Source organism: Lissotriton vulgaris, chromosome 1_2, assembly GCF_964263255.1.
Source record: "Lissotriton vulgaris chromosome 1_2, aLisVul1.2, whole genome shotgun sequence".
Classification (NCBI taxonomy): domain Eukaryota; kingdom Metazoa; phylum Chordata; class Amphibia; order Caudata; family Salamandridae; genus Lissotriton; species Lissotriton vulgaris.
Window position 1 is genome coordinate 75900586 of NC_141686.1, and position 12314 is coordinate 75912899.

The 12314-nt window shown below is 50.0% G+C and overlaps 1 protein-coding gene across 3 annotated transcripts in view; it reads right to left on the minus strand.

Annotated features, from left to right (window-relative positions):
- KDM5A (lysine demethylase 5A) overlaps positions 1-12314 on the minus strand; it is a 937903-nt gene that overhangs the window by 15217 nt on the left and 910372 nt on the right. For all 3 annotated transcript variants that reach the window (XR_015307532.1, XM_086952835.1, XM_086952834.1), the window contains one exon: positions 3351-3761. Coding sequence is in view for 2 of the 3 variants with exons in the window: in XM_086952835.1 (XP_086808961.1) it covers positions 3351-3761 (411 nt within the window). In the remaining variant the exon portion in view is untranslated. The remainder of the gene's footprint in view (positions 1-3350; positions 3762-12314) is intronic.

The following is a 12314-nucleotide window of genomic DNA, read 5'->3' on the forward strand; positions in this document are numbered from 1 at the left end:
CGAGGCAACTGATGGCTCCATTAGGCTCAGCGTAATGTTGTACATGCCAGCAGCGTTGGTTATGACATTGCGGTGCCTATATATGCGCCACCTAGGCACGCGGACTTCAGTACTTTTCATTTTTTCAATGCTAGTAGCACAGAGCCACGAAGTAACTGACGTAGTCGTGTGCAAATCTAGGGCCTTGAAAAGGAGTCAATAACCCTAGCCCTAGAACATTAGTCCGCAAAGCGGGGAGGCATGGGTGCGGCTGTAAGGCATCTGCAGCTAGATAGAGTCTCTACCGGGTAATGCGTCACCAAAGGTAAGCAACTTGTTAATCGGATAGAGACTTCCAGCTGCAGATTCCTTACCTTTGAATTAGATACCCAAGCCATACTATCCCGGGGGTGGGCAGCGGATCAATCTACTAAACTAGAAAGTCCAGCATGACCAAGCGAGCAAAGTGCCCGTCCCTGTGGACATGACCGTCCAAACAATAATGTTTTGCAAACGTGTGCTAAGATGCCCACGTTGCAGCTTGACATATGTCTTGCACAGGGACACCCTGAGCCAAGGCAGGAGTTGCATCCTTTCCCCTGGTGGAATGGGCCCTTAATTCCTCAGGGGCGCGCTTCTTCGCCAGGCCATAAAAGATCATGATGCAGAGAACGACCCAATGAGAAATGGTCCTTTTCTGCACTGCCCTTCCCTTCTTCGCTCTTTGTACCCCACAAAGAGTTGGTCATCCACCCGAAACTCTTTAGTGAGGTCAAAGTAGAACGACAACGCTCTTTTTGGGTCCAGACGATCGAGACGTTCCTCTTCTTTAGATAGATCTTGGGGAGAAAAGAAGGTGGGTAAAGTGATTAACTAACCCAGATGGTGGAGAAAGGAGAGATGGTCTTCAGTCAGCTTAACGCAAGTGGGTGGCATGGTTGGAGGGGTAGTCATGAAGGGGAGGGAGTAGCCACTTCGAACAATCTGGAGAACCCAGTGGTCTGATGTTATTGACCTCCAGTGGTGCAGGTGATGGCATATCGGGCCTTCCACTCGTTGGGTTGCCCATCATGGTTGGAGAGTGAACTGAAGAAGTTTGGGGGCTGTGGCTTTGGGAAGGCGAGAACGGCCTCAGCCTGCCCGACCAATGGGGCCTGGAAGTACAGCGTCCTCTGCCACGCAGATGCTGGGGAGCTTCTGTGCTGTCGTGGCTCGGCGAGTAAAGACGTACCTGGAAGCCCGTTCCATGACTACAAAAGGGGTGAAAGGAGGACTGGGGTTGACAGAGCCCAGGCAAAGGCCCCCGGACCAATCTGTTCTTCTGCTATCCCTGAGGTGCTCCAGCACTGAGTCTGCCTGGTCTCCGAAGAGGCGGGAGCTATCGAAGGACATGTCCACATGCAAGGCTTGGACATCCCCATAAGAGCCAGCCCTTCTTAGCCAGGTGTGGCGCCGCAAGCCCACCGACAAAGACATTTTTCTGTCTAGCGAGTCGGTCATGTCCAGCCCACATCTGATTGTTAACTTGGCTGCATCTCTCCTATCTGCCACTGCTTGGGAGAGTATGGCCTCAGTCTCTTCCAGGACCAGGGACAGCACATGCGCAACCAAATCCCACAGTGCATAGGACTAATGGCTCAAAAGTCACAGTGTTCAAGGAGTGCCAGACTGGTGGAAAAAAAACATGGTCTTGCCTAAGGTGTTCAGCCTCTTGGATTCCCAGGGTTCACACTTTGGACCACCAAGCTCTCCAGGTTAGGGTGTTGCATGAGGAAATTGGGGTACCCTGGGGCAGGGCACGCACAATTGTCCTGTTTACAGGAGCGCCTGTGCTGGGCTTGGACCAGGTCCCAAGCAGGCTTACTTAAGGGCTTTATTAAAAAGGAGACATGCTTCCAAGGGCTCACTCCAGGCTGAAGCACGTCTTTCAAGACGTTAGTCTTGACTGCCACTGAGGGAGGTCTGAAGTCCAGGACCTCAGTTGCCCTTTTAACCCCCATAGCAAAAGAAGCTGCTTCCTCAGGAACCATGCTAGGATGAGATGCTTCCTCGCTAGCTGTGATAGGTGAAGAGACCATGGCGGTATCTGGGGAGGTGTCCAGTCCACTGGTGTCCGCCAATTCCTCACATAAGTCCATGTTGGGGTCTAGGGGATAGGATTCCTCAGTGTCAGGTGGCTTCTCCTAATTTTCCCCAAGTCCTAGTCCATAGGAATAGTGCTCAGGGTCCGGTCCGGAGGTAATGGCTCCAATTGATGGTGGAGTTGTCGTCGGAAGACGCCACTCTGGCTCTGTGTCGGAGAAGGGGATGAGAATGGGGAGGGCACTGCTGGCACCGGGAGCATTCAAATTGGGACTGGGGAACGTCGAGATAGTATGACAGGCACCAGTCCAGATCCCTCCATGGAGCCAAAGGGGCTGGTGCCAGGAGCTGACCCGCTGAAGGCGCACCAGCGGGGATAGGCAGCCCAAATATGAGGGGCATGGTCTCCTAAACTTTGTGTAGTTGGGCTGGGGTTGCTTTGGCTCACAGAAACTCAGGTAGATGTGGATCCAGCCAGGCGCAGGTTTAACCTCCCAGGAAATGAATGACAAGGCTCCCTCGTCTCGCCGAAGGACTTAGACAGACCGGGTAGAGTTGAAGACCTCTTTCGACTTCCTATTCTTTTTTTTGCGGGACTTACCCATATGCCTGCACAACTTCGACTGCCAAGAAGATCAACGGCTCTGTGACCAATCCCTGGACCTTCCTCTCGACCGGGATCGAGACTGTCACACATCGAGCAGCAAGGATCGCTCCCTCAAAGCCTTGGGGTGCATGTTGCAGCAGTTGACACAGATATTTGCGTTGTGGTCACGCTTGAAGCACCAGAGACAAACACAATAGTAGATATGCCTGCCACAACAGGAGAAAACATTCTTAAAAGACTTCGACAAAGGGTCAAAAAAGGGTCAGTCAAAAAGTGACTGGCATTAGGTCTCTGGATCTGCGCTGACTGGCGTGGAAAATATGTCAGTGCGCTGGGGTGGCATCTATATATGCATTGCACATGTCACTTCCGGTGCAGATGACATAATGTGGAGCTGCACTTTGCCACCTACTGGCATGCAGGGGTACTGCTGACTAAAATATTTCGGATACAGTCTGGTGTCTGGGGATAATTCTAAGGAAAGGAATCTGCAGCTAGAAGTCTGTATCAGGTATAAATAATTATATACACACACTATTAAAGGCTGATCTACTAATTGATAGCCCTATGTGGATGTTGGGAAATAAGTACATGACTAGGCTTGTAAGACATTTTTGTTTTATTTGTTTAACTCAAAAGTGTCTCCTCTGTCCGACTGTAATCAGATTAAAATGTGACTCACCTTGTCCTTGCATGGCCGCAGGCAGCTCTGGGATGCACAAACTGCATTCTCATCTTCAGAATCTTCAGCACCAGACCAGTCGTACTTGGATGGTATATCAAGCACTTTCTTTTCTCTTTTCTTCTCAATTATTTCCTTTGCTAGCTCTGCTTTTGCCGCTGCTGCCTTTTCTTTCTTTCTTTTCTTCTCTTCCTCTTTGGCTAGCTTCTTTGCAAGCTTGTTCAGTTCTTTTGCTTTGTCCATGTTCAATTTTAGCTTTTTCCTTTTTGGCTTATCCAGTCTCTTTAGCTCCTTCGACTTTTGCTTGCTCTCTCCATGAAGAAGTTCAGCTTTTTCCAACTTCCTTTTACGTTTTTTCTCAGAAGAGTCTTTTGCTTTCATTTTCAATGGTTTCTCTTCTGTACCATCATCCTTTATAATAATAAAAAAAACACAAAAAACATGCCATTACACGAAAATCAAAGCAGTATTTTTAGTGATACACATAAGGCTTGATTGTCACTTATTTTCCTAGGACTTTATTCTAAAATATGTTCTAATGTTTCTTTTTATAATTTAGGGTTCACTACTACGAATATGAAAATCAATATCTATGCTAGATTTCCAGGCAAACAACTAGTTCCAAAAACCTGGAATGACCCCCAAACAATTGGCAGGTACACTGTTAATGTCTAACGTTACTTTCTTTATTCTCCACATGCAAAATGTTTTCATTTGCAGGTAGCTCTTCCCATAAATACTGTAAAAACAGGCTATGTTTGCACACTTTCTTCAGCATTATTCTGCCGTGAAAGTATGTAAAATGTTACTAACCCAGTAAACAGCTGTAGATTCACATGCTGTGAATATTCCTGCATCTAGTGTTGGGTACGGATGTGTGCAAGATGTGTTTTTCCATGTCTTTTGCGTCATGAGGTAGTGTGAGTCCTTCTCTTGCTGGTAATGCGCATGGTCATGGACTATTTTTTTTAATAAACTTTATTTTTCAGTTTCATCAAACAAATATCAGCAGTACAATTATAAAAGTCTAATTAATAGGTTTGGCATACGTAATGAGTACATATGTGGATAAATAAAGCCAATCAGTTTATACTTGGGGCATCCTATTATAAGAATTATAATGCTCCAGCTTGAAGCAGGCATTGCAGGACACTGCACATGTGAGTCCACTGACAGCGGTCCATGTTTTGGATCGATTCTATTATTAGATAGTTTTCCCACATGCCAGGTGAGGATGGAATTTGAAGCAAAACGATGTAGAGAGAGATGTCCTTGGATAGAAGCAGGAATAGAGAGGACTGCAACGGCCACGGGCGTCCAGGGAGGAGGGTGGGCACATGTGAATCTACTGCACTATATGCCACAAACGTACGAGTTACTTACCTTCGATAACTATGTATCTGGTAGAGAGGTGTCTAGCCACAGATTCCTTAACTTAGAATATCCCCAGGCGTGAGACTGGATCTGGAAATGTTTTGCAGAGGCACCTCTGCGCGCCGGGGGACGGCACCACACGACCCCGCCCTGACGTCGGCCTCGTACGTGACGTCAGTGGGGTCACACAAGTCCCTCGCAGCGCGCTTACATCAGTTTTCTTCAGAGAAACCTTTCCGCGGCACAACGCGAGCCACCAACTAAAAACTGTGAAAGTATGGGAACTATGTGCGAGGAATGAAAATTCCGTGAATAAAGAATGGGGAATGGTGGAAGACACCATCATAAAGACATAATAGACACCGCCTACACATATAAGTGGAGACTGTGAGAAAGAGCCCCGCAAGCCAAGCGGAGGCCCTTTCCCGAATACAACAAGGGAAGAACATCACAATAGACAGAAATAGACTGATAGTGCCCTGTGGAACTGTGCCGTCCAGTAAGAACGGAACACAGAAAGAACAAAAGCCCACTGTAGGAAAGAAAGAGAAAACTGGCCTCTCCCCCTCTAAAAAATTAGAGGTAGGAATCAGAGCACAACCGACCCTCAAAGAGGATGACCACGAGGAGACTAGGACCCTGAGGAAGTAGAACAGACTGAAGGGAAGGGAACTGGAGAGTAAAACGACCTTCCCTTAAATGAAAGGTACCCTAAAACAGAAAAGAAGCCCCTCAGCAGAGGTTAACTGTATACAAAAATACCCAGGGGAGTGCAACAACCTGAAATCCCTGAAGATAAAACCCAATGGCAACTGAAGAGGCCAGTGGAGAATACCACCAGAAAAGGTCCTCGCAGAACGAGGCGGCAGGGTGGGCGTTAAGGAATCTGCGGGTAGACAATGTCTCTAACAGATACATCGTTACCGAAGGTAAGTAACTCGCGCATCTAATACCATAGCCATACCCCAAAAGGCGGGCGGGTCTGCGACAGGACAACAGAAAGCATCAGGCATGTGATCCGGCAACAGGGCGATGGATAAAGGGGAACAAACTGTGGCAGAACAGTCCGACAGCAACCCCAGCAGCTCGGAGAGCCGAAGTCAGGGCCCATGTCCCCAGAGGGCGATCGACGGCGGAACCGAACAGTAGAGGGACCTGCAGTCGGCGACGAGGCCGGGGGGCGAGACGACTCCAACCGGGACGGCCGTGCCTTGAGAAGCTTCATACGGCGCTCCCGCAGAGACTTCGGTTTCAGACATTGGCAGACTTCACAGTCCGTGGAGTCATGGTGCTCGCCCAGACACCACATACAAATAAGATGCGAGTCTGTCAAGGACATCTGCCGCGAACAAGAATTACAAGATTTGAAGCCCAAAGGCATCTGTGAGAAAGTGCCATCTTTCTTGGATGGTATGCCCCCACTTTTTGCTGAATTGCTGATGCGCTTTGACTGAGTGTGCCCTGGACTCCTGCCAATCAGATGCCGGGGCCTATGTTACTTCCCCAAAACTGTATTTAAACCTAAAACCCAATTAGCATCTCTGGCCGCAGGTACGCCCCTGGTAAATGGTACCCTAGGTACCCAGGGCCCTGTGACCAGAGAAAACCCCTAAGGGCTGCAGCACATATTGTGGGGCAGGATAGTGGGTGTACTCACCCCAGGACAGGCACCCATTGGTCCCTGCCCTTACCCCACCTGTAACGCCCCTAAATTTAGTATTTGGGGCACCCTGAACCTTCCTTCCTCAGATCCAGATAACGAAACAAGCAAGAAGATCAAGAAACAAGAAGATCTGTTGTGCAGCTGCTAAGAAGAGGACGACACCAACTGACTTGACCCCAGCCCTAAAGGCCGATCGACCCTCGAACCTGCTCCTGCTAAACCTTCTGTGGTCAGCAACCTCAAAATCCCTGGAGGACCTGACTGCCTTGTGACTCTACCAAGGCTGGGACTCCCACGAGCAGTGGTTCTGCTCAAAAAGCAACACCCCTGGTGCCAGCCAGGAACCGGGAATCCAGCACACTCTGCACCCGCCGAGCCCGGCCTATGCCTGAGTGGACAAAGACCCTGAGGACGTCTCCCCGGCGACGGAAATCCAGTGCCTAAGGACCCTCCTCGATGACCCAGACGACGCCTGCAGCCTCACAACCAGGGACCCCTCCAACTGCGACCAGCTGAGGGTATGATTTCTCAACGTCAAAAGACACCCTTGCTCCCGGCGCCCCACGGCCCGCCTGTCTGACAAACGTATTCTTTCAATTGTTTACAGGAGATGCACCCGTGCTGGATCCAGGATCCAACACTTAGTGAGAAAAAGTAACGATAACACTACTTACCTGCTAAGTGAATTTCCTCCCATAGGATAACATTGGTGATTCTATGTGAAAACGTTTTTAAGTGTCAACTTTTAAAATACTATAATATTCCTTAAAACTCACAACTGTAACCACAACGCTTTTACTTAACTATTTACAGGTAATGTCCCAGGACTGAATCTAGGATCCAGTCCTGTGGTTAGAAAAGTAATCCATAAAGTAATTAATTGCATTTAACTAGAAATTCCCATTGAGCTCAATGTCACATTGTGTTTGAAATAGTGTTGCCTATTGCAACAACTGTAACTATTGTATACAAAAGTCTAATGCCTCCGGAGGGAGGGGGCATGTGCCTGTCCCTGGTTGGCTGAGTGAGTCCCCCCATCTTCAAGATGGTGTGGACTGAAAATTGTGCTTCACCTCGCCTCCCCCACCTGAGGGGGGGGGAGTTGGCAGATGTGGGCACACCTCTCTTCCTCACTTGTTTTTCCTGCCGGTTCTCCCGCCCAAAGTGGAGGTCAGAACCAGTGAGGAGCAGTTGCTGAAAGCAGCAAGTGGCCTGGGGAAGATCACAAAGACGGCAAGCCTTTGAAGCTTCACCTTCGTGAACCCTGCCCATCCTGGGGGAGGAGGCGTGGTACCTCGTCCCATAATATGTATTGTTTCAGGCCCCAGACAGCAGCAGGTTCTCGACCCAGTGGTCCAGAAACATGTCTGGTGGTGGCAGCTGAAAGCAGCCACTCAGCTGGAGACTAGTGGTAGGTTAGTTTTCAGGGGGTATCTCTAAGATGCCCTCTGTGTGCATTTTTCAGTAAATCCCGCACTGGCATCAGTGTGGGTTTAATGTGCTGAGAAGTTTGATAGTAAACTTCTCAGTTCTCAGTGTAGCTGTTAATGTTAATGTTATCAGACACTTATAAAGCGCACGGTCACCAAAGGTTTCATGGCGCTGTGGAGTTCGTAATGACAAACTCCCAGCACCATATACTCTTAATGGCAGCACTGCACTTTCAATGTCTAAGAATGGCTTTAGACAATGTAGGAGTACAGGGCTCATGCACCTGTACCCTCACCATTGCTATAGTGCACCCAGCTAGAGGGGTGACTGATCTATGACAGGGCAGTGGGTTGTAGGCATGACAAACAGAGATGTGTGCCATGTCGACTCTTCACTTTGTTCTGCACCAAAACATGCAGCCTGCATAGGCAGTGTGAGGGTACAGGACCTTTATGGGTGGCACAATAAGTGCTGCATCCCTTAGAGGCCTTCTCTGATCACAGTGCCCTGGGTACTCGTGGTACCATTTACTAGGGGTTGACCTGTGGACAGAGATGCCAATTGGGTTTAGGCTTCAATGCAGTTTTAGGGAAAGAACGTAGGCCCTGGGTACCTGATTAGCAGGAGCCCAGGGCACAGTCTGTCACACCACATCAGCAATTCGCATAAGGTGGGGGCAACCATGCAGAAAGAGGGCACTTTCTCACACTTGGTCTTGATACCATAATTCCGATTCAGCTCTGAAGCGGTCAGCAGTCATACAATGTCTTTGAGTGTGGCACGTAGGAATTCTGGTAATAGATGTTAACATTTTTCATTCTGCAGCACAACAGCTATAGAGCTCTGGAAGTTATATGCAAACATGATGGCAGGAAAAAAGGTACATTGTGGGTTTTGTGTATGATCAAAATTGGACCCAAAACCAAAATCTCTACTTAAAAGAAAAACACTTTCAACCACCACGACTAACATTTAATGGCAGTGTTAGAAGGTGGTTCTGACACTATGGGCCGCCCGGATTTTTCGCTTATTGAGCACCTATTTGTTGAGCTTTTACTGTGGGGAAGCCTCATAATCTGGGACTCACCCACAGTGAACTCATAATGAAGGAGACTGAATGGGGATTTTACTGGTGTCCCCCTGGCTTGACCAGGCCACTGCGCAGCAGCTGGATTAAGGGACACTGGGCTGGTTACATGCAGACATGTGTACATGCGTGTGCACATGTGTAGGGGCTGCGCAGGGGAGATTGCTAGTGTGCGCAGTCGAGGAGCAGCTACAGAGTGAATGGTGTGGCAGGGCTTATGCAGAATTGGGTAGTGACATGGAATAGGCCTTTATACATTGGAAAGAAACATGCCAGGGAAAGTCAGGGTGTTTTACTGTGTTTTTCACTTCATTATTTCCTTATGGGGATGTGGAGCCCATGGGTTAGAGTAACTTCCAAAAGGCCTACAGATTCCAGACACGCACTAAAGTCCACTGTAGCGGATGTGAAAAGTATTCTGCAGAGTCCAAAGTCATATTTGTACTGCTTTTGGGTCATACAGAACGGTCATATTTCTCTGAGCCAGCCATAACCAGACCCTGGCTCAGGGCTGACCTCAGCAGGATCGATTGATAACCTTTCTCCCACAAGCTATGGCCTCCTCTCCAGGAAGAGAAGAAGGGTGGGGCTACAGGCTCATCCATCACTGGGTGCCAGGCACCAGGCTGCACCAAAGAGGGAAGGCAGGGTGAGAGGAAGAGGCTTCAGAGACCATGTGGCTAAGAGACACTGGACGACACCATTTTGAACAAACCCAGAGGCTGGACAAGAAGGAGGGGGCAGGGAAGTGATGTGTCGCTGTGAGATAGGGCAAACAGACTTCCTGCCAGCCCCCTCCCCAAATTCTTAAAAGAACTTGCACAGGAAGAGAAGCTCTCTCTGGTGTCTGGGGTGTGGTCTGCTGAGGCGGAAGGTGCTGGAGCCTGGCAATTTGGCAGTTGTAGGAGAGACCCCCTGACTGCCCCCCAGGGCCCTAACAGTGCCAGAAGTAGAGCCCAGGACCAGTGCGCAGAAGCAGGGGCCTCTGCGCAGGGAGAAGAGAGGCCCAGGAGGAGAGTCAGGCAAAAGGCTGATGCAGGGAGACAGTGAAGACTGCTCCCTGCAGAATGCACCCTCTTGGAGACCCGGAGGGCGAAGGAGAGTGCTGGGGCAGATCGGACTTCCCAGGGGCTGAGATATGGCCCCAGGAAGGTAGGTGACCTTTGTCCTTTAAGCAAGGGGCTCCGCCGCCGGTCTCTGAGGTGCCCCCGGGGTCGGTCATGTCCTGGGGGCTGCCCCAAAGAGGAGTAAAGCTGGAGGGACGCTGTCGCGCTCCCCCTGAAGAGGAGCCCACCCTGGCACCCGCCGGCGAAGAGCCGTCGGGCTCCCAGTCAAGAGGAGAAGGATGGGTCTGGGACCCCGGCCCCGAAGCGGCCGCGTGGAGGGAGTGCCCCCTCCAAAGAAGGAGGGGCCCCAGGTCCCCATCCCCGGGCCTCAAAGTGGCTGCGTGAGGGGGAGCGCCGTTGCGCCCCCTCCTATGGTGTCTTGGGGCCCGGGACCCCATCTCCAGGCCCCGAAGTCAAGTGGAAGAAGGGGGGAAAGGGGGAGTGCCACTGCACTCCTCCCGAGGCCAGCCGAAGCCACGCTGGTCTCCGTCTCAGTCTGCGGGCAGACCAGAAGTGAAGGGCCGGCTACCGCGGCCACACACAAGGGTGCGGGACGAGCGAGAGCCGGCAGGCAGCCGAGGTGGGCTCCCCGGGCTGCCCTCCAACACAGAGAGCCTGCGGGGGTCCCGGGTGGGACCGGTACACGGAAAGACCAAATAGGGAGGACCCTCGGGCCCGGGTGGGACCAGGCCCCCGATCAAGCGGCGGAGTAGCCAGAGGTGGGCTCCCCGAGCCGCCTACCCTCACTTGGGGGCCCGGGCCCCCCATCGCTGCCCGCAGAAGCGGCATTGCGTGTCTCCCCGGCACAGCTGGAGAGCCGCTAATATAATACTTATCAGCAGGAGCCTGGAGCGCACCATAATGCCTTGCAAGGCATGGGAATCAATTGTTTTTGGCATTTTAGTGGCCCCAGAAGAGAGGAGTCACCCTTAATGGTGAAAAGGTGCTGGTGGCACTGTTCCCAGGAAGGTGCGCGCCTGGGCCGCCGCGCACCTCTGTTCTCCCGAGCGCGCAGTGTTGTGTGTGAAGCGCGCACACACACGCCATCCCGGAACAGTCACTCGAAACCGACCTCACACTGGAGGAACCAGACGCACTTCGCCCCTTCCTCCCCCCTCATGTGTGTCAGCCCTGGATGAGACCGCTTCCCGAGCCTCACCCGAGTACTTTACAGGTCTTTCAAAGCCTCATTAATAAGATTGCTTGTTAATGAGGCTTTGATGCGCCCCCCCGGCTTTAGAGCCTCTGCAGCGCCACTCTGCCTTTTGCTTGTAGAATCAGCCCCCCAAGCCCCCACCGTGGAGACAAATAAAAGACACATAAATGCGTTTGTGGACGAAGTGGGGCAGTGTAGAAGTCATTCTAAATGTTAGTCAGTACTTCCAAGGACTTCAAGGCGTAAGAAAGAGGTAAGGTGACATTTCTCAAAGAGCACAAATGTCCCTTATTTTCAACTTTATAACTGGTAAACTCCGAAAACGTTGATGGGGCATTAAGTCAGTATTCGCATTCACCTTTTAAAGGCAAAACTTTTTGACTTTTAGCAATGCTTTTTTATAAAAGTATTCGCCGCATCAGGTCTCGGAGAAAGGTAAAAACATTAGATGGAAAATATGTTGTAATATTCTTTGGTTAATTAAAATGAAAGGAAGACTGCAATTTTGTTCAGAAAGCTAAACGCTCAACCTTTGAGGTGTTCTGCAGGTCATGAGTTTGATTCTCGGAAAGGCCAGCTCAGCCTTTCATCCTTCTAAGGGTGACAAACCAATTCTTATTTACAGTGCTCAGAAATGACAGAAGTACTGCATGAAGCACTGTATTAAAAGTTCCAATTGTCATACACAAGTGGGGCAGTTGATCAATGATAGCCTGATTGTCGAGCTTCTTAATCCGCATCAAAGGTTGCCAAGTCAAACGCTACCAGCAATGCGTGCTTTGTGCGCCAGCTTTGTTTAGTCTGTGTGCCTGAATGGCAGAGAACGGAGTGGGCGGGATCGATGGGGAACAACATGCACATTATTTTTGTTAATTTCACAAAAACAGTCTCCATACCTTTTGATTAAAAAAAGACTTAATGAAGGTTGATGGCGACCTTGAGGTGTCTCCGGGCTAAAGGGAAAGGCACAGGTGCCTTGTGCTGTGAAACTGAGGGCTACAGAAAGTTGTAATGCAAACAAGCAATCTCACCATGGTGTCTGCTACCTGAAAGAAATGTAAATGCAATTGTTTCAAGGCTGTTTGATATCTATTATAGGCTTTAATTGATGGAATCACATGAAACTTCATGGTGACAACGATTTTTT